At 38.6% G+C, this 21,926-nt stretch overlaps 2 protein-coding genes and 1 pseudogene across 4 annotated transcripts; all 3 read left to right on the top strand.

The window, feature by feature from the left end:
- Positions 1-1,902: 1,902 nt before the first annotated feature.
- Positions 1,903-6,505, top strand: LOC110155303 (alcohol dehydrogenase 1-like). The gene is made up of 11 exons (XM_055156546.1): positions 1,903-1,933; positions 2,082-2,130; positions 2,715-2,877; positions 3,229-3,330; positions 3,430-3,571; positions 3,639-3,726; positions 3,801-4,020; positions 4,290-4,550; positions 5,705-5,837; positions 5,915-6,053; positions 6,153-6,505. Exons 3-11 carry the CDS (start codon positions 2,761-2,763, stop codon positions 6,181-6,183), a joined length of 1,233 nt encoding a protein of 410 aa, XP_055012521.1. The 5' UTR covers positions 1,903-1,933; positions 2,082-2,130; positions 2,715-2,760; the 3' UTR covers positions 6,184-6,505.
- Positions 6,506-8,188: 1,683 nt separating this feature from the next.
- LOC129411264 (alcohol dehydrogenase 1-like) lies at positions 8,189-13,227 on the top strand. Of its 3 annotated transcripts, none has more exons than XM_055161585.1 (11): positions 8,189-8,456; positions 9,190-9,235; positions 9,828-9,908; positions 10,348-10,449; positions 10,520-10,661; positions 10,808-10,895; positions 10,970-11,189; positions 11,629-11,889; positions 12,001-12,133; positions 12,194-12,332; positions 12,689-13,227. In XM_055161585.1, the coding sequence occupies exons 3-11, from the start codon at positions 9,891-9,893 to the stop codon at positions 12,720-12,722; spliced, it is 1,137 nt and encodes a 378-aa protein (XP_055017560.1). In that variant the 5' UTR covers positions 8,189-8,456; positions 9,190-9,235; positions 9,828-9,890; the 3' UTR covers positions 12,723-13,227. The 3 variants fall into 3 exon arrangements, with proteins under 3 accessions (XP_055017560.1, XP_055017564.1, XP_055017567.1); XM_055161589.1 differs by having other exon boundaries at positions 9,728-9,908; XM_055161592.1 differs by lacking the exon at positions 9,828-9,908 and having other exon boundaries at positions 8,191-8,456; positions 12,689-13,226.
- Positions 13,228-18,189: 4,962 nt separating this feature from the next.
- LOC110155256 (alcohol dehydrogenase 1-like) lies at positions 18,190-21,493 on the top strand (annotated as a pseudogene).
- The last annotated feature ends 433 nt before the right edge of the window (positions 21,494-21,926 follow it).

Below are 21,926 nucleotides of genomic sequence, written 5' to 3'. Positions count from 1 at the left end.
TAGAGCACCTGATGGAGAGCATAGAGCTGTTCCAGTGTTCTGCGCTCAGAGCGAAAACCACACTGCTCCTCCTGAATCTGAGGTTCAACTATCGGCCGGATTCTCCTCTCCAGTACCTTGGAATAGAACTTACCGGAGAGGCTGAGGAGTTTGATCTGTGCAGGCAGAAGCACCCCACCATCCTTCATCCAATGAATGGGACACCTCCAAGAGCACACAGCAGCCAACAGGTGAAGATCAGGACGTGCACCAGGAGTGTGTGTCTCCTATAATACCCGTGCAAGTAAGGACCAAACATGCCAAGATGATAATATAGCACTTACAAACACTGGTAGTACAGTGGGGGACTTGGAAGCCAAAGGAGAAATTTCCACCTTCCTGCTAAGAAGCATGTCTCAGGACAAGTTTGTGGACAATTATGTTATTTCAGAGCTAGAGGTTGTTGCTCTGAATGATAATGTCTTCTATCCTCTACCTGGTGTCTTCACCCAGGCCGACATTCCTGGAACAAGAGAGAACATTCCATAACAGGAACAATTAAAGTAATTTGCACACATGAGCTTTTTGCATGTGCCAAGCCTAGACACCGAGGTGAGATTGGTGACTGGAAATAATGCCTGTGAACTGATGAAACTGCAGCACATGAAAGATCGCCAAGGTAAAGGACCATACTCATTGAGGACCCCCTGGGCTGACTGATACATGGTCTAAAGGGACCATGGATAGCAGCTATTTAGTTATGGACCAACTTAACTATCTGAACAAACCATCTAATAGACACTATCCATCTTAAACAAAATAGACAAAAACACATATCATAAAACATTCAGGCTGGTGCTATCTCATTAAGACCTATGGTTTGTGACACAGCATATCCTTTATCACCCAAAAAATTAAGATAATTCACCTAATATAGATTTTGTAGCCTTTCCAACTGTGTTTAGATTGATTCCTAAGACAGTCCAGCTCAACTCCCACGAGTCAGTCCAGTCAACAAGGCTGTAGTTCACCGGGTTCCGCTCCAACTGATAACTGCAAATAACTTAAAATAACTTTAAAATGCCTGTTGACTATATTTTTTTTAGAATAATTATGGTATTATGTCCTAAAAGCATTGGAAAGCAATGGTCAATTCATCATCTGACCTAAAGATCAATTCATTGTGAACAGATTGCTACAAAAACACTCTTAGTTTCAATCACTGTCACATATTTTGTGCCTTGACTATTTCAGACATGTTTGCTCTTGTTTTTTTTGTTTTTTTTTTTCATAAAAAATTATGCAATGATACTGAGCTGGTGGATCATTACCGGTAAATGTTTTATGCCATCTTTTTTCCATCACTTACTTTCATCTGCATTTTTTATTGTTATAACTAATCTAAATAGAATATTGTTTGAATTTCTGAATACTTTTGTAAGACACTCTACAGATACAAAATGGTATCTGTAGTTCAAATTAGGATTTAAACATTGATACAAACAAGAATGAAGGCTTGGCTAAACTGTCTCACAAACATGCACAATGTTTGAAATCTCTGTAAACATGAATATGAGGCTCCCAGTCTGTGAAGGGTAGTGACTTATTAACGCCTTAAAATGTGTTCACAGTAAAAGATTAGCCTTAACACTGGGTCTGTGTGACATAGGTTGACCGTGAGCAGGTTGGGATTCAGTGAGTAAGGTCTAAAAATCCACACAAAGACATGAAGCAGTGGGCCACAATTTACTTTTTGTTTTCAATCATTACAAAATGTGCAAGAAACCATAAACCTAAAACCATACACCAATGAAACTTTAAAGCCCATAAACCAATAAAACATCTAACCTATGACCCCTGTACAATATAACGCACATGGTCCTGCCTGGAACCTTAAAAATGGGAGCTCGTGCCAGGGGAACTCTTTTGGGACCTGGACAGAAGATAAAAGGATGTAAGTAAAAAGTAGAACCACACCATTCATTAAAACACCATAAACTACCCTACCACACACATCCATACTTAAAACATTTCAAAACAGATATATTGCACCATATATATATTGCACTAATTCAATTTAATTCTGTCTCCTTTTCCTCCAGGGATCAGCAGCTTTCAATTAAAGTACCACAGGATTAAAAGCAGTAAAAGGAAAGACAATACATTTTAAAACCAATTGTGTGCAATGTCTTTTTGCAATATGTGCAAATATGTTTAAAGTGCTGTGTGCTATCAAAAGTGCAGTGTTTTAAAGTGTCTTCGTGAAGGGTGAAGGTGCTGAGTGTTCTCATGTTCTCATAACAAACCAGCCTGTTTGTTACAGTCAGCTTGAACTTATTGGGGAGAAGCAGCAATACTGCTTACAATGACATGTTGGTTATATGAATGCATGGCATTCCTCAAAGTCAAATTGCTGCAGATAAATTAGGACATTACAACAAAACAAACAAGAGAGTAGCCAAGGCTAAAGGGCGCTATTTAAACATGGTGAATGTTTGACATTGCTAATGTCTGCTGTTATTTGTAGCACAGCTTAGCTTAATACGGGAGTTTGGTCATGTTATATTCTCTCCTATCTTACTTCTGCTGTCTAGAATTTGGTGAAAATTAATTGTAACCCATTTTCAAGTTGCACCTATACCTTGGTGTACCACACTTACTTGTTTGTAATGCTATTTAAATAAAACAACTTGTTAAGCACTGTAGAATGACCTTATAGCACCTTTCTCTTGTAGTCATTTGTGGAGCATGTCCAAGTGAACACCTACCCCCTTGAGCTGCATGTATTTAAGAGTCTGTGTGCCTGATCCAGCTCCCTGTTTAACGCTGGATTTGAGCTGCACTATCTTCAACTTTATCCACAAACAATTTGGAATCAACATGGACACAGCTGGAAAGGTTTGGATCTGTCACAAATTCGGGTTACTTTGCACATTTCTATTTAGAAGATGACTTTCAAACTCGTGAAATGTTGTGCCATGCATGTCTTGTACTGGGTTCTTTAAAAACTTTATATAGATGTACACCACTTTTCAGTCACACTGTGTTTTACTGTATTACTAATTCAGTATACATATTTTAACATGTAAAGCGTGCTAGTAAGGTTTAAGTTTGCATATTGTTAAATTATACTGTACGAACATGGTATAAAGGCTACAGTAAAGTGATACCCAGTTTGCTTTTCTCTGTCTTATTGCTGGTGCGTAAAAAGTCATTCATTATATGTACTTTAATTTATTACATCTTAAGGTCATAAAATGTAAGGCAGCTGTCGCCTGGGAGCCCAACACACCTTTGGTCATGGAAGAAATTGAGGTGGCTCCACCACAGGCCAATGAGGTTCGTGTTAAGGTGAGGAAAAAGTACAGATTTTCTTTTGATTTTTCAAAATTCTAATGAAGTGATTCATATTTTTTTGAAAAATGTGTTTGTTCTAAATTGTTTTATCAGATTGTGGCCACTGCAGTGTGCCACTCAGACCTGTACCACCTGTATGAAGGAATGCACAAAGATGGCTTCCCTGTGGTGCTTGGACATGAGGCCGCTGGAATAGTGGAGAGTGTGGGATCTGGAGTCACTGAATTCAAACCTGGTTAGATTTATTTAACAGAAGAATGCTGTATTTATTTAGCTTCAGATTTCATTATTTTATTGTTCAGGTGACAAGGTGATCCCCCTGTTCCTCGCACAGTGCCGCAATTGTTTGTTCTGCAAGAGTCCAAAGACAAATCACTGCGTTAAAAGCTGGTGAGTTTTTATTGTAGATATTCAATTCTTATGATAAATGCAGTACAATATGTATTCCTTAATTCGTTGTGTAGGAGTGAAGTCCGCCAAGATACTATGACTGCTTCAGACTCGAGGCTCAGCTGTAAAGGGAAAAAAGTCCTGCAGTTTTTAGGTGTTAGTACTTTTTCAGAGTACTCTGTGATCAAGGAAATTAATTTGGCCAAGATACACCCTGACGCTCCCCTGGAAAAAGTGTGTCTCATTGGCTGTGGGATTAGCACTGGATACGGATCAGCTGTGAACATAGCTAAGGTTAGAAGTATGTGTTGCATTTATTATATGGTGCCTGAGGGAATTGCATTCTTACTGCCTCTCCACACATTTCACCTAACTTGACCTGGTGGCATCACCTGCTTATCCCCATGGAGTTTAAAAAGTGTAATGCCATACTATGGAAGATTCCAGGCAAAACAATGCCATCAGTATGGGGACAAGCAGGTGGCGGACTTTCCACCAGAAAAGTTAAATAGTGCATTTTTAATGATTATTCACTGAGTAGAAATATCAATGCTTCTCTGTAGGTGGAGGAGGGCTCCACTTGTGCTGTGTTTGGTCTGGGAGCTGTGGGTCTCGCTGCAGTTATGGGCTGTAAGGCGGCAGGAGCCAAGAGGATTTTTGCTGTGGACACAAACCCTGAGAAGTTTGAGAAAGCCAAGATTATTGGAGCCACTGACTTTGTGAACCCCAAAGACCACAGCAAACCCATCCACGAGGTTCTGCAGGAGATGACAGATGGAGGAGTGGACTTCTCCCTGGAGTGTGTGGGGAGTGGATCAGTCGTGGTGGGTAGTTAGAAAGAACTACAACTTCACTTTTGGTGCAACCAGGGGTATAGCACAAATCTCTGAGCCCTAAGTACAAACCATCTTGGTGGGCCCATACTCCATGTTGTCTAATAGAAAATGCACTCTACAGACTTTGCGAGGGGCCCCTCCTTGCACTGGGCCCTGGGTAAAGGGCCATTTACTCCCCCAATCTGATGGCCCTGGATGCAACTGATTTTGCAGCAAAGAGGAAGACACATAAAAACATTACCACAAGATACAGAGCCGTAGCTAACCATCCGCCTTACACACAGATGCTGTGATGTGCGATGTGTGAAAATTGAGGACCGATATTCTGTGTAGTCATGATGACTGCTCAAAGTGCTGTGGGCAGCCAGATGCTATGCCAGTAGTTTTGCGAGGATTCACGAGGTGTCCCTGCAAGCACTTGGTGCCCTTTTTGCGTAATATGCTTAATGGGTAGCTACGGCACTGACAAGATACCTTTCAGAGGCTAAAGCAGAGTTTTGCTGTGACGGTCAAGCTAACAACAACTCAATTCCTGATTATCAGACAATAAAATGCTGATCTTGGTTTAGTTCTGTTCCAGGTTTAGTCTGAGTTAAGTCCCAATTTTAATGTGTTGTTGAAAAATGTGAACACACCATGAAACTGAGATTGCTGCAGAGTGGTTGCATGTACTGCTCCTCACTGTGAGAAACCTAAACCTGGAGCCAACAACAATACTCAACAATAAGACGGTGTAGTGATTCATTGGTCCTGGAGTTAATCAGAGTAGGATTGTAGTAGGAGGTGGATAAATTCCCAGTGCTTCAAGCCAGTTCCATCATTTGTAAAATTGGCTTCTGGATGGGAGCCGAAAAGTCTTGACTGCAAAAACAGAGTCCAGATGACAACCACTGAAACTTTCTCTACAAATACTTAACAATATTGTTTTGAAAAATCCATCCTTATGCCTGTTGCATTGCACTTAAATTCCACTTGTTATGACAAATGGTTGAGGTTCCCCTTAAACACCCCTTACTCAGCATAGGCCCTGTGGCAAAGACACATTAACTGAATATATCAAATGAAACTTTTGGCTCATTTTATTTCATTTTATTATAATTTTTTTTCCAACTTGATAATTTTGCACATTTCTGACTCTGCAGGAAAGTGCTCTTCACTCCACAGTTCCAGCTTGGGGGGTGAGTGTGATTGTGGGCTATAATCTGATTCAGACGTTCACAGCTCGACCTGGTGACCTTATTACTGGGCGCACATGGAAGGGGGCGCTATTTGGAGGTAACAGTTAATGGGTCTGATCATTATGCCATGGCTTTTTTTTAATTATTAATCAATTATTTTATGTTTTGTTTTAGGATTTAAGAGTAAGGATGGGGCGGTGGAGATGGTCAAACGCTACATGGAAAAGAAGCTGATGCTGGATGAGTTTATTACACACAACATGGACCTGAATAATGTCATGGAAGCTGTTGAACTCATGAAGAAGTCAAAATGGTGAGAGTGCTTTCTCCAGGCTTTAGTACTCAATAATAAGCCAAAATGTACTTTATTAACTGCCTTTTTTCTTATGGCTGTTTTGTTTTTGCTCCACAGCATCCGAGTCGTCATGAAGCCCTCTCCATAGTAGATGCATACTGAATCCTGTTTAAAACATTTAAAACACCTTAACTAGACCCACAGCCACATTTCCAGGGGAAAAGTAAAACCATAGCTGATAATTATCCTAGTTTGCCGTACAGAATGCTGTGTTAAGTTGCTAAAAAGTTGATTGTTTCTCCTTTAAGTAAACCATCTGCAAATTTGCTCTTCCTTCCAGTATTTACCATGAAATTCTGATGTGCATTAGTATGGGTAAATCTGGTTTAAGAAGAATGAGGGCTAATGTTTGCTGTGCACAGTTGAAATGAGTTCCTCCCTTTTCCATGAACTGAAATAAAAATATTTTTGAAAGCATTTTGTGGTATTAGTTTTCACTATTTTCAAATAAAACGTAACATGTATTATTATTTGAATAGAATAGCACTTGGAATACACTCCTCCTAATGTTTTATTTCATGTTGAGGGCTAGATAAGGAGTGGTATGTGGACATTGTGTGTGCCGAGAGCCAGCTGTGTTTGGACAGCACACACTTGCACTGTTCAGTCCAGGGTCACAAAATATTTACTACCGTCAATAGGGAAAAACGAGAAGTTACACAAAGGTAAGGCTATACACAGTTATCACCCTGCACAGAAGTGTTCAATCCACTGCATGTAAATACACCAAATATCAATGCATTCACAATGACAGCCATGAAATGAAGAAATGTGCAATATATGCGTATTTGCAATACAATTGAATAGTATCCTAAATGCCCCTCTCCAGCTTATTTAACATGTGACTGTTACATGTCTGTACAAATATACTGTAATAATAATTCCACTCTCTCAAAGCGCTCTTTCTACTGGTCAGGCTCTGTTATACTCTGAGTGACAGGTGGTTTTACCTATCACAGTGAACTCTCATCAGAATACATAAACTAAGTTACATAACAACCAAGCAACAACAGTCTGGAACATCCAGAACCAGTCAAGCGGTTCAAAGTTCAAATCAGGCTGAACAAATTATGCTTAAACGATTGTTTAAAAAGGAGGTAAAACAAGAGGAATTGTTCCAATTTTTTTAGAGGTCAAAGTTAAAAAGTCTGTTATTGTCCACATAAACCCAAAATTATACGCACAGATTTTGTTTACATGTTACATTTTGTTAGACATTTCTGAATGTATAAATCATGGTCGAGAGATTGACAAGCGATAATATTGTTATGCTATGATTCACTATGTTTCTTGAATCTGCTTCCCAGAGGGAAGAAAATCCAAAGAGGAGATCTCAGTAAAATCTCATGTCTTTCTCCCGGGGGACGGATCCGGCCCTCCAAGACCTTTAATCTGGCCCTCGGCTGATTTTCTTCTAAAATATTTTAATTATATTTTCTATTAAAATATTGGTAATTTTCTGCGCCGCTTAGCATAGCAGCGTCTCCAGAGCCTGCGTGGCCCCTACCACCAGAGCAGCACAAATGAACACTTGCCTCTTTCCAAATGTTCTTAAAGGAGGATCGTTTTGACTGTTGACTGTGACACCCTCATCAGCAAAATTGAGAAAAGTGGATGCAGAGTGCAGGATTTTCCAAGAAAAATTTACTTATTCCTATTTGCATACAAGGTAATGTTAAAACATTGTGTTGAAATTGCATTTTTCTTAAAGTTTCAGGTTGTTCATAATATTATAATATTTTGTAAAAGAAAGATTTCATCAATTAAAAAAGATTTTTGTAATAGATTTGTGTTTCTCTGCACAAATATTTGAACTTATTGTTATTTTTGGAGTATATATACCATGAGTTTTCTGATCCGGCCTCTTTGGGATCAAAGTAGGTTGAATACGGCCCCCGGACCAAAATGAGTTTGACAACCCTGTCCTAGACCATTTTGAGCATTGTTTAAGACCACTGTGAGCAACTGGCTTATTGCTCCAGCTTCTCATATTTTGCTCCTGAGAAACAGGCCACTGAAGTGCTCAGGTTAGACTCCTCTGTTGACATGAAGGAGATCTATTTGGCCAGAACTAAATCTCAAACTTTCACTGTGTTTATCCTTCTGCTCAAACTAACCTCAGACTAGCCTCCGTGTCGTACTTCTCATCTGTTACTCAACTTGAACTTGGACAAACTTTAAGCCCATTGGTCAGTGTGGGTTTGGTGTGACTGGAGCTGCTGAACATTTTGGCTCTGCTGTTTCAGAGCGGCTGAAGAACACGTCTGTCAGGAACTCAACAAAACGTCTCCTACTATCAACAGTAGGCCCATTTAACCCCTTCTAATGGAAAAAGCAGGCCCGCTCTCAACTACAATAGAGGTAAGTTATCTTTAGCTTGGTTTAACCATTTTTAATGCACATTTATGATAACTCTTGTTTAATTAATGAGCTAATCATGCTAGCACTTGCTCAGATGCAGACGTCTTCATTTCATTTAGTGGCTATGGACAAACTACATCATTTGGAATCACCTCAAGAATGCACTTGCACTCACACTTTGTACATTTCTCTGTGGCTCACAGCTAGTTAGGTTGAAGCTAACAATGCTAACAACAATGCTAGCGCTAGCAGCTACCGCTAGCATTATTGTTATCATTGTAGACCGTGACTGTAGAACTGCACTTGATTTAACTGTGAGTCTGGGACAGAAAATGCACTGGTGTGTGCTTCACTTTCAGTGTGTTCAATTATACAGTCTACATACTATTGTATGTGGAAACTCTCAAGTAGAAATGCCACCGAACAGTTTGTGTTTCAGTTAGCCCAAACGAGCAGGCTACACCTAACCCTACAACACAATTCCACCATGTGTTCCTTTTCTATATTCAAGCAGACAGCATGAAAAAGTTCATATTATTTAATATATTCTAGTAGTAGCTAAATAATGTATTTATGTGAAGAGTATTTGTATGGGAAATTGAAAGTATATTATTAAATATTAAATAATTATGATCATAATTATTTTAGCTTTATTAAGTGTATGTATATAAGTATATAAGTTTAAGTTTTTTCCCCTCTGGTTTTTATTAAGATATTTAAGTATGTGTTGCAGGTAGAAGTCGACTGGAGGCAGTGTGAGCGTCTTTTCCTGAACCAAGGTGATGACTACAAAACAAGTGATAAAAGCTGCATCCAGAGAACTGTACCCAAAATATGAACCAGTCACCATCTTCCATAGACACGTTGTCTCTTAAAAATGTACTGAGAAATTCCTGAAGACATCCAATTAATCTCTTTATACCCAACTTTTGAAACTTTGAACATTCTGTCTACAATGATATGTAAACCTTGAGATTCATTAATGACTGCATTTGGAACATGTTCTAAAATGGAACATTTAGTTGTCGTTATGATTATTAGCCAAAGCTATATGTTGGTCTAGAACTATAATGAGACTACAATGAGTGTCTCAACTTTGTCTCCCAAGCTTAAAAAAAGACATATTTGAGCAGCAATTTTTTTTTCTCTGGGAAGTTTGTGGGAGTTGGCAAAGCCCATTTTGATTTTAGGTTAGATGAGGATACTGGTTTGTATATAATCTGTATTTATAATAAGTGATGTTTCAGGGGTATAAAATGTATCTCTTACAGCTCACACAGTTGGACCAGGGCCAGATGAACTATGGTCTTGATTGGCTGTATATAATTAAAACACAGAGCCTGCTTCTGTTTTTGTGTCCAACACTCGCAGGAGTTCAGGGAGTTACGGAGCACAGTCTTTTCAAAGTTTTTTCTCAAGCTATTTGGAATCAACATGGATACAACTGGAAAGGTAGGTCTTTCTTCTCTTTACTAGGTCAAAGCTTGTGCCATACAAGCGTTATCTATGCTTACTCTCAGTGGTGAAATTATAGTTTTAATCTATTTCCTTACAGAATATGGGCTATTCTGTAACATTGCTCATCCAGACTGTAGCATTTGAAATAACATTTTGGTTGATAGCACAACTGAGTATCCACTTTCATTTTTTTTTCATTTCATTTATACAGGGAGATCCCAGCCTTTGCTTATTAAAACTAATTAAGGATGATCATTTAAAAGTGCATATAAGTGTTGTGAAATGGGTGACTTTTTTTTCTATGTAATACATATGATTGGGGTTGAGAGACCCCTGGTGTTTGAAAGGATGTGTAGCACTTACTCACACTTGCCCAAAAGTTCAGTTAAATCTACTATAGGCTACAAACTAATTTGAAGTGTGAAATTTTTAGGTCATAAAATGTAAGGCAGCTGTCGCCTGGGAGCCCAACACACCTTTGGTCATAGAAGAAATCGAGGTGGCTCCTCCCCAGGTCCATGAGGTTCGCATTAAGGTGAGAAAAACATCTGGAGGGTTTTCATGTTTTAAGTACATATTTCATATATTTTGTTTCTAATGTGCAGATTGTGGCCACTGCAGTGTGCCACACAGACCTGTACCACCTGTATGAAGGAATGCACAAAGACGGCTTTCCTGTTGTCCTTGGACATGAGGCCGCTGGAATTGTGGAGAGTGTGGGCGCTGAGGTCACCGAATTCAGACCTGGTTAGATTTAAATGTTTTTCTTGTTTTCACACACACACATAAATAAGTAGTTTATGTATAACTGTTAAATTGTTTGGTACAATAAATCGTAATAAGACACTAAACAAAGCATTTTGGTAAAGTACATGAATATTATCTGTTTGCAGGTGATAAGGTGATCCCTGTGTTTCTCTCACAGTGCCGTGAATGTCGTTTCTGTAAGAGTCCAAAGACAAACCAGTGTGTAAAAGCCTGGTCAGTTTGACACTTGTAAGGTTACATGTTGAACATTTACATTATATAACCTCATATGTTTTATTAATTTGTAGGAGTGAAATGCGCATGGAAGTTATGTGTCCAGTAGACTCCGGGTTCAGCTGCAAAGGGAAAAAAATCCTGAAGTTTGGTGGCCTTGGTACTTTTACAGAGTACACTGTGGTTCGACAAATTAACTTGGCCAAGATCCACCCTGACGCTCCCCTGGATAAAGTGTGTCTTATCGGCTGTGGGATTTGCACTGGATACGGATCAGCTGTGAACACAGCTAAGGTTACAATATTTATGAATATGAAATAACACAAACTATTTACTGAATGCCTCACCCGTGATTTCCTTTCACACTAAATTCTATAAAGCCTACCAGACAAAAACTTTCACCATCTATCGAAAATATATGATAGATAATGCAGAATGTGGAGATGCCATATGCTCTCAGATTTTCAGGAGAAATACCAATCTTAATTCACAAATGTTATACTACCAGACCCCAGAATTTGCTATTTACAACAAAAATCTGCTTTTTAACAATATTGCACACCACCTGTATGAAATAGTACAGCCATGCAGAATGTTGCAATGTTATCTGAAACCCAGCAACATGCCTAATTTAATGGGTAAAGGGTTCACGCTATATAATAAATGATCTATATCATATATGTATTTATTTATGTTGAGGTAACATTTTTGTTCCTGTGATGATATGATGTAGGTGGAGGAGGGCTCCACTTGTGCTGTGTTTGGTCTGGGAGCTGTGGGTCTTGCTGCAGTTATGGGCTGTAAGGCGGCAGGAGCCAAGAGGATTATTGCTGTGGACACAAACCCTGAGAAGTTTGAGAAAGCCAAGATTATTGGAGCCACTGACTTTGTGAACCCCACAGACCACAGCAAACCCATCCACGAGGTTCTGCAGGAGATGACAGATGGAGGAGTGGACTTCTCTATAGAGTGTGTGGGGAGTGCATCAGTCATGGTGGGTAACTAGTTCATTCTGGTGGCAAACTGCATGAAGTAATAATAGTATATGTGTCATTTTCAATATTTGCAGTAAAATGGGTTTGAATCTTTTTCTGGCTTTGCATAGCAAAGTGCTCTTCACTCCACAATCAAGGCTTGGGGGGTGAGTGTGATCGTGGGCTACACTTTGGTTCAAAACATCACAGTCCAACCTGTGGACCTTATTTCTGGGCGCACATGGAGGGGGGCACTGTTTGGAGGTAACACATATGCAATGTTGTCTGTTTGATTATTTTTATAATTGTCTCTCTTTTTTTTAGGGTTTAAGGGTAAGGATGGGGTGATGGAGATGGTCAAATGCTACATGGAAAAGAAGATGATGGTGGATGAGTTTATTACACACAACATGGATCTGGATAATGTCATGGAAGCTGTTGAACTCATGAAGAAGTCAAAATGGTGAGTGCACCTTGTCCAGTCTTTGGAGATCTGTGGAGAACAAGTACAACATTTGAAGCCACAACAGATAGCAGGGGGACTTAACTCTCTCTTCACTGATAACTCCACAGTGTTATTGCTAACACTGACAAGTTATTTTATTTTTATTTTTTTATGTAGCTACATGTTTAGTTTCTCTATTTGCCAATCTGAATTAAGATAAGACAAGACTTTATAATCTTCACATGGTTCAATTTGTTTCAGACATCAGGGAAGAATTCTGTACTAACCTAACCCATATAAACCAAAAGAAATCCTGCTGAAAAAACTGTAGTGTTCTGTAGTAGTTAATTTGAAGTTTTGTGTTTGCTCCACAGTGTGCGGGCTGTCCTGAAGACCTCTCCACAGTAGATCCATATTACTCACCCCTCAAATATATGTGAATCAGATTGTACTCAAGTGACAGTGTAACACATCACCTGTGTGATTTCATGGAAGTAAAGTTAAGTTAAAGCTGTACTTTGGAACTTTCTAAATAGAGATAGACAAGTGAAAAATTAGAGCCAAATAAACAACATTTGGAGGCAAGTAGGAGGAGGCCCTCCTCCAGACCAAATAAAGTCTGGGTTTGTGGAAGCTGACTGTAAGGATTGTAAGTGCAATAAAAACCTCAAAAAAAAAGAAAAATAAAAGCCTTGTTACTGCACTGAATTGTATATTGGTAATTTCACTCATTGATATTTTCAACATCCAAATATGTATGGGGCATAGATGAAGTAATTAGATGGCGAAGCTTGGTGAAGCTGAATGTATGGGTTTCAGCATTCTGTAACAATTTGATATATTGAAGACCTTTCACTCTTCAAATTATTTAGTTTTAACTTGTACAATTCTACATCATTTCATCATTTGGAAACCCACTGCTATGACAAATAAGTCTCTGCTCTGCAACATAAGATTATTTTACCAGTTGGGGTCAGTGGGTCAATTAGTCACCAATAGATTTTCGATTAGTCAACTATTTAAAATCATTATATCTGTTGTGCATAATTGAAATATGGTCACTGAAGCCTTCTAAATAAAGAATATTTAGAAAATGAAGCGTATTGTCAATGAAAATCAGAAATGTATGTGTATATATATATATATATATATATATATATATATATATATATATTTTTAATCCCACTGTCTTAGTAAAAAATGTCTTGTTCTGTGATTATTAAAACATGACTGCTTACTTTTTATAGTCAACCAACCCCAATTAATCATTGCAGTCCATTAAAAGTCAAAGTTTCTTAGATTTATGCTGTACATGTCTGACTTTATTCAGACTGCTAAAAGCAAAAAATATATATTTTAAAATTTTTATTTATTTATTTTCTGCATTTCTGACAAAAATACTTTTGAATAGTCTGAACTTGTACAAATTGCAAGTTTTTAACACAACAGGTTATTTTGGTGAAACACTTGTGACACAATGTTCCTTATATACAGATCTGGTGTTTTTTTCAAGCGCTGTAGGAGTGGTATGAGGTCTGTGCTAAGGGGTCAGCTGTGTTTGAACAGCCCACATAGGGACAACTCTGCTTTTGATTGGTCAAAACCATGATAATACTCTGCTTAGAACTGGATAGACTGTTTATGTAGAAGTACATCTGGCATGTGTTCCCTGATTAAATTAGGGCAGATTCCCTTCTACTTTATCTTGTCTTACATAAATATTATTCCTAAATGTTATTTTAAACTATAAAAATCTTTTAGAATTTGGATTCTGTTACACTAATGGTCAACGGTGGCAGTTTACAGAGAAAACCTATTAATTTGTAACAGTAAACTGTACTGCGCTTTTCTAGGGGACGGTCTGGTTCAGTTTACTTTACACCACATTAACTCATATGTGCAGTATGTAATCTAGTGTATGTGACATGTATTTTGTTCATTTTTTGTCTACTTGTTTAATTAAGTTAATTACAGTAAGCATCTCAAAAGAGACTACATATATTCATCGAGCACTTTGTTGTAGTGATTGTAGTGAAGTAGTGAAGCCTTTGGGTACAGTTAGATGCCTAGAAAACATAAACCACTGTCCACTTATAAGTACACAAAGTTGGGCTTCAGAATTATACATTTACAATGGTAATAGGCATGTAATTAACCAAACTGTTATTCAGCAAAATGGTATAATTTCAGAATCCCTTGGCGAGCTACTGGTAGCTCCACAGCTACAGGTTGTTGTAGTAGTATAGTTATTTATATAGTAGAAATCAGGCTTGGGCATTTAAATGAATATAAAACGAGATTGAGATTCAGTTATGTCAAATTGTCCATGACAAATTTTTAAAGTAAGTTTTAAGTATGTAAGTATGTAATGCACTAATCAGATGAGTTTAGTTCCGATCTTAATATGATGTGTGTGCAAGAGTGAATGTAGCCTGATACAAGATGTCATCTAAACACTGTGGCTATGTTTTAAATGCAATGTTGGGCATTTTACTTAAAAAAAAAAAAGTTATTAGTTACTGTTACAAATTTCTTCTCCCATAAAGTAACTGAGTTAGTAACTCAGTTACCATGATGTAAAAGTAATTAATTACTCAGCAAAATAATTATCCAATTATTTTCATGTTATGTCCTATTGCCCAAAAAATCGAGTTTGACTTTAATGCAGTGGCTCCGTCTCCATCATGGCTAGAGCTCACGCTCTATTACTCTGCCACTAAGCGTACACTTTTGCAGGTTGTGTTGTGAACAGGCAGTTTATTCATCTGGCTTTATTATCTCGCATGTAAGTATGTTTTTTTTTATTTATATAGCGCTTTTCACAGACATGTCACAAAAAGGCTTTACAGAGTATTAGTCATTCACTCCATACCCGGTGGCTATTGTAGCCACAGCTGCCTTGGGGCAGACTGACAGAAGTGCGGCTGTCAATCAGCACCATTGGCCCTTCAGATCAGCACCATCTCTCACTCTCACAACACTTTCTTACTAGTCAATGTGGGTGAAGTGCCTTGCCTAAGGACACTGACAGTTTTTTGTTTTTCTTTTTTTAACTGGCGCCCCAGTGTGGCACCTGATTTTCCCAGAGATCTCTCACCCAAGTACTAACCAGGCCCGGCCATGCTTAGCTTCTGAGATCTGACGGGATCAGGCTTTGACAAGCCAGTATGGTGTACCTCTTTAGCTGGTCAAAGGAGGAGATACAGATGACAGATGTTAAGACACGAAAGCTCCTGACCATGAGTGTGGAAATCACTGTCCAAGATGAAACATCCAAGCTCCATAAGTGCATCAATGACAAGGCCCTGAAAGATGACATGCTCAGAGAATGTCTCAGACAATGGACTTAAGAGGAAGAGGTGCTGGAGGGACCATCATGGCGGGACAATCCCCTACACGGGGCATACCACCAGAACATAACTGAAGTGGCTGATATCAAGAAATCCTACCAATGGATTGAGAGGGCTGGTCTGAAGGACAGCACTGAGGCACTAATCCTTTCTGCTCAGGAGCAGGCCTTGAGCACCCGGGCAATAGAGGCCCAGATCTACCACACCAGACAAGACCCACGGTGTAGGCTGTGCAAAGAGGCTCCTGAGACAGTTCAGCACATAACTGCACGGGTGTAAGATGCTGGCAGGGCATACATAACAAGTGGCGGGCATAGTATACAGAAACATCTGTGTAGAGTATGGGGTGGAGACCCCAAGGTCAAGGTGGGAAACACCTCCAAAGGTTGTGGAGAATGACTGAGCCAAGATCCTGTGGGACTTCCAGATACAGACGGACAGGATGGTGATGAACCAACCAGAAATAGTGGTGTTGGAAAAGCAATAGAACAAAGCCGTGGTGGTGGACATTGCAAGACCAAGTGATGGTAATCTCAGGAAACAGGAACACGAAAAACTAGAGAAATACCAGAGGCTCAAGGAAGAGCTGGAGAAGGCCTGGAAGGTGAAGGCATCAGTGGTGCCCACGGTGATTGGAGCACTCAGGGTTTGTAACCCCCCTGGAGGAGTGGCTACAGCAGATCTGTTACGACCCAGCTCTGCTAGGGACAGAGAAGTAACAAAAATAAAACCAAGATGTAAAACGGAATCAATTAAATAATGTTTAATTAACAGGGGTGTAAAGGTAAATTAAATCTGGGTGGCAAGAGGAACATAGGACGAGGAAATATGTCTCGTTGATCAGGCCGTCCACCAACCTCATCTGCTATAACCTCAACACAAGGCATAATTTCACACATACAACAATAGCCTTCAAACAACAGCCACAGGCATACTGGCAGTGTTCCACCAACCAGTCACCAAACACCACTACAAAATTTTGCAAAAACAAATCAATTGAAAAACTTGTACCTAATACAAACCTCTTAATCAATCAATACCAATTTATTGAGGGGGGATAGGGTATTATGCTCCCAGACGAGCCCCCAATTTGTTATGACCCAGCTCTGCTAGGGACAGGGAAGTAACAAAAATAAAACCAAGATGTAAAATGGAATAAATTAAATAATGTTTAATTAACAGGGGTGTAAAGGTAAATTAACAGAACAGACTCAAATATATACAAAAAATAATCTAAATTAAGAAACAAAACAACGGTCAACGAGTTTTGTGCCACAAAAGGGGTCATGCAGGCTTACACAATAACGAGTGGTTAACTAAAGGGACACACACAAAACTAAAACACAAGTTCCCCAAATTAAACCACATAAGACCACCAACAGAATCGGGTGACCAAATTAAAAAAAGGCACAAAACAGAACTAAACAACAGACCTTAACACACACAAACACAAAATTGCATACTGGCCACCAAGGCCAGCAGCCCTGGTCAGGTGCAGGCTGCAGGTGAGGTGGCTGCAGGTAAGGTGGGTGTAGACATGCCCCACCAATCACGAGCCAGGGCTCCTGCAGCAGGAATCGAGGTGTTCCACCAAAATAATTTAAAGCACACAAAATAAATTACAAATTAAGGCCTGGGGCCATAACAAGATCCCAGAAAGAACAACAGACATCTCGGTCCAGAAAAGCAGCAAAGATACAGCAAAAAAGGTTTAGAAATTGTTCTGGATTTTTTAGAGTCTGTTGAAAAGAGTCTGAGTAAAAAGTCTGTTTTTGTCAACATAAGCCTGAAGCTATATGCACAGTTTTTGTTTATACGGTTCTTTTTGTTAAAGATTCCTGATTTTATAAATCATTGTTGAGAGATTGGTATAGACGATAATATTGTTATGCTATGATTGTTTCTTGAATCTGCTAACAAGTTTGTGGAAGTTGGCAAAGCCCATTTTAAGGTCACAGGTCTATAAAAGTTATCTATTACATATCACACAGTTGGAGCAGGGCCAGGTGAATTATTGACTTGATTGTCTGTATATATTTAAGGCACAAAGTATTTTATGTCCAACACTTCAGGGAGTTACGCTGTGCAGTCATCTACAAGTTTTTCCTCAAACTATTTGGAATCAACATGGATACAACTGGAAAGGTAGGTCTTTCTTCTCTTTACTGGGTCAAAGCTTGTGCCATACAAGCCTTATCTATGTTTACTCTCTCAGTGGTGAAATTATACTTTTAATCTATTTCCTTACAGAATATGGGCTATTCTGTAACATTGCTCATCCAGAGTGTAGCATTTAAAATAACATTTTGGTTGATAGCACAACTGAGTATCCACTTTCATTTTTTTTTTCATTTCATTTATACAGGGAGATCCCAGACTTTGCTTACACATATTAAAACTAATTAAGGATGATCATTTAAAAGTGCATATAAGTGTTGTGAAATGGGTGACTTTTTTTTTCTATGTAATACATATGATTGGGGTTGAGAGACCCCTGGTGTTTGAAAGGATGTGTAGCACTTACTCACACTTGCCCAAAGGTTCAGTTAAATCTACTATAGGCTACAAACTTTAATTTGAAGTGTGAAATTTTTAGGTCATAAAATGTAAGGCAGCTGTCGCCTGGGAGCCCAACACATCTTTGGTCATAGAAGAAATCGAGGTGGCTCCTCCCCAGGTCCATGAGGTTCGCATTAAGGTGAAAAAAACAGTCAAATCAATCTGGAGGGTTTTCATGTTTTAAGTACATATTTCATATTTTCTGTTTCTAATGTGCAGATTGTGGCCACTGCAGTGTGCCACACAGACCTGTACCACCTGTATGAAGGAATGCACAAAGACGGCTTTCCTGTTGTCCTTGGACATGAGGCCGCTGGAATTGTGGAGAGTGTGGGCGCTGAGGTCACCGAATTCAGACCTGGTTAGATTTAAAGGTTTTTCTTGTTTTCACACACACATAAATAAGTATTGTATGTGTAACGGTTAAATTGTTTGGTACAATGAATCGTAATAAGACACACTAAACAAAGTATTTTGGTAAAGTACATGAATATTATCTGTTTGCAGGTGATAGGTCACCAAATTCAAACCTGGTTAAATTTAAATGTTTTTCATGTTAATGATTTTTTTTTTTTTTTTCCCATACAAGTAAAAAAATCATTTATAACTATTAAACTGTTTGGTACAATAAATCGTCCACACGTATCAAATAGGAAAGGTTATACAAATGTGTTTACAAGTATGATGTTCACATTTACAAATAAGTGGCAGGCATGAATAGTAGTGTGTTAATAATGTTGTTCTCTTAAGTGTTTGTTAATTATCAGTTAAAAGTTTGAGTGGCATTCATGAGTATTAGTTCATGAGTTCTTTAGGACTTCAGAACTGAGGAAGCAGATTGGATGAGCTGTAAAACGTTTCAGGGGAGTTTGTTCAGTTGCCAAATTGCATTTCTCCTTTGCCATGTATTCTACCTGGAAGACTGATTTTACATGAGTTCATGAGTAGTTCATAATTAACAAACATTTGCAAATTCTTCCTAGACAAAAACATTCTGCCTAAATAAACATTTAGGAATGTTTTAAAAATAAATTATGACTAAACATGTTAATGAGTAGGTATTTTTAATTACTGGTTATTAACCAAAATGGTTTGTTCGAATGTCTTAACCCTTTTTTGGTAAAGTACATGAATATTATCTGTTTGCAGGTGATAAGGTGATCCCTGTGTTTCTCTCACAGTGCCGTGAATGTCGTTTCTGTAAGAGTCCAAAGACAAACCAGTGTGTAAAAGCCTGGTCAGTTTGACACTTGTAAGGTTACATGTTGAACATTTACATTATGTAACCTTGTATGTTTTATTAATTTGTAGGAGTGAAATCCCCATGGAAGTTATGTGTCCAGTAGACTCCAGGTTCAGCTGTAAAGGGAAAAAAATCCTGCAGTTTTGTGGCCTTAGTACTTTTACAGAGTACACTGTGGTTCGACAAATTAACTTGGCCAAGATCCACCCTGACGCTCCCCTGGATAAAGTGTGTCTTATCGGCTGTGGGATTTGCACTGGATACGGATCAGCTGTGAACACAGCTAAGGTTACAATATTTATGAATATGAAATAACACAAACTATTTACTGAATGCCTCCCCGTGATTTCCTTTCACACTAAACTCTATAAAGCCTACCAGACAAAAACTTTCACCATCTATCGAAAATATATGATAGATAATGCAGAATGTGGAGATGCCATATGCTCTCAGATGGGGTGCAAGAGGTTTCCCTATTACTTGGCATTTTCAGGAGAAATATCAATCTTAATTCACAAATGTTATACTACCAGACCCCAAAATTTGCTATTTACAACAAAAATCAGCTTTTTAACAATATTGCACACCACCTGTATGAAATAGTACAGCCATGCAGAATGTTGCATTGTTATTTATGTTTGAGGTAACATTTTTGTTCCTGTGATGATATGATGTAGGTGGAGGAGGGCTCCACTTGTGCTGTGTTTGGTCTGGGAGCTGTGGGTCTTGCTGCAGTTATGGGCTGTAAGGCGGCAGGAGCCAAGAGGATTATTGCTGTGGACACAAACCCTGAGAAGTTTGAGAAAGCCAAGATTATTGGAGCCACTGACTTTGTGAACCCCACAGACCACAGCAAACCCATCCACGAGGTTCTGCAGGAGATGACAGATGGAGGAGTGGACTTCTCTATAGAGTGTGTGGGGAGTGCATCAGTCATGGTGGGTAACTAGTTCATTCTGGTGGCAAACTGCATGAAGTAATAATAGTATATGTGTCATTTTCAATATTTGCAGTAAAATGGGTTTGAATCTTTTTCTGGCTTTGCATAGCAAAGTGCTCTTCACTCCACAATCAAGGCTTGGGGGGTGAGTGTGATCGTGGGCTACACTTTGGTTCAAAACATCACAGTCCAACCTGTGGACCTTATTTCTGGGCGCACATGGAGGGGGGCACTGTTTGGAGGTAACACATATGCAATGTTGTCCGTTTGATTATTTTTATAATTGTCTCTCTTTTTTTAGGGTTTAAGGGTAAGGATGGGGTGACGGAGATGGTCAAATGCTACATGGAAAAGAAGATAATGGTGGATGAGTTTATTACACACAACATGGATCTGGATAATGTCATGGAAGCTGTTGAACTCATGAAGAAGTCAAAATGGTGAGTGCACCTTGTCCAGTCTTTGGAGATCTGTGGAGAACAAGTACAACATTTGAAGCCACAACAGATAGCAGGGGGACTTAACTCTCTCTTCACTGATAACTCCACAGTGTTATTGCTAACACTGACAAGTTATTTTATTTTTATTTTTTTATGTGTAGCTACATGTTTAGTTTCTCTATTTGCCAATCTGAATTAAGATAAGACAAGACTTTATAATCTTCACATGGTTCAATTTGTTTCAGACATCAGGGAAGAATTCTGTACTAACCTAACCCATATAAACCAAAAGAAATCCTGCTGAAAAAACTGTAGTGTTCTGTAGTAGTTAATTTGAAGTTTTGTGTTTGCTCCACAGTGTGCGGGCTGTCCTGAAGACCTCTCCACAGTAGATCCATATTACTCACCCCTCAAATATATGTGAATCAGATTGTACTCAAGTGACAGTGTAACACATCACCTGTGTGATTTCATGGAAGTAAAGTTAAGTTAAAGCTGTACTTTGGAACTTTCTAAATAGAGATATAGACAAGTGAAAAATTAGAGCCAAATAAACAACATTTGGAGGCAAGTAGGAGGAGGCCCTCCTCCAGACCAAATAAAGTCTGGGTTTGTGGAAGCTGACTGTAAGGATTGTAAGTGCAATAAAAACCTCAAAAAAAAAAAGAAAAATAAAAGCCTTGTTACTGCACTGAATTGTATATTGGTAATTTCACTCATTGATATTTTCAACATCCAAAATATGTATGGGGCATAGATGAAGTAATTAGATGGCGAAGCTTGGTGAAGCTGAATGTATGGGTTTCAGCATTCTGTAACAATTTGATATATTGAAGACCTTTCACTCTTCAAATTATTTAGTTTTAACTTGTACATTTCTATTATTCTATTATTTCATCATTTGGAAACCCACTGCTATGACAAACAAGTCTCCGCTCTGCAACAAAAGATTATTTTACTAGTTGGGGTCAGTGGGTCGACCAATTGATTTTTGATTAGTCAACTATTCAAATGATTATTTCTATTGTCTGACTTTATTCAGGCTGCCTAAAAGCATAAAAATATAGATTTTTAAATTGA

The sequence above is a fragment of the Boleophthalmus pectinirostris genome, unplaced genomic scaffold (genome assembly GCF_026225935.1).
Source record: "Boleophthalmus pectinirostris isolate CB_2022bp ecotype Guang Dong unplaced genomic scaffold, ASM2622593v1 HiC_scaffold_10, whole genome shotgun sequence".
Classification (NCBI taxonomy): Eukaryota; Metazoa; Chordata; class Actinopteri; order Gobiiformes; family Gobiidae; genus Boleophthalmus; species Boleophthalmus pectinirostris.
The sequence above is the reverse complement of the archived record's forward strand: the minus strand, read 5'-3'. Positions and strand labels throughout refer to the sequence as shown.

Coding starts and splice junctions, on each gene's coding strand:
- LOC110155303 (XM_055156546.1), top strand. CDS start 2,761: ATGTATTTAAGAGTCTGTGTGCCTGATCCAGCTCCCTGTTTAACGCTG. Junction 2,878..3,228: donor ACATGGACACAGCTGGAAAG/GTTTGGATCTGT, acceptor TTACATCTTAAG/GTCATAAAATGTAAGGCAGC. Junction 4,551..5,704: donor TGGGGAGTGGATCAGTCGTG/GTGGGTAGTTAG, acceptor CTGACTCTGCAG/GAAAGTGCTCTTCACTCCAC.
- LOC129411264 (XM_055161585.1), top strand. Junction 12,134..12,193: donor GAGGGGGGCACTGTTTGGAG/GTAACACATATG, acceptor TCTTTTTTTTAG/GGTTTAAGGGTAAGGATGGG. Junction 12,333..12,688: donor CTCATGAAGAAGTCAAAATG/GTGAGTGCACCT, acceptor TTTGCTCCACAG/TGTGCGGGCTGTCCTGAAGA.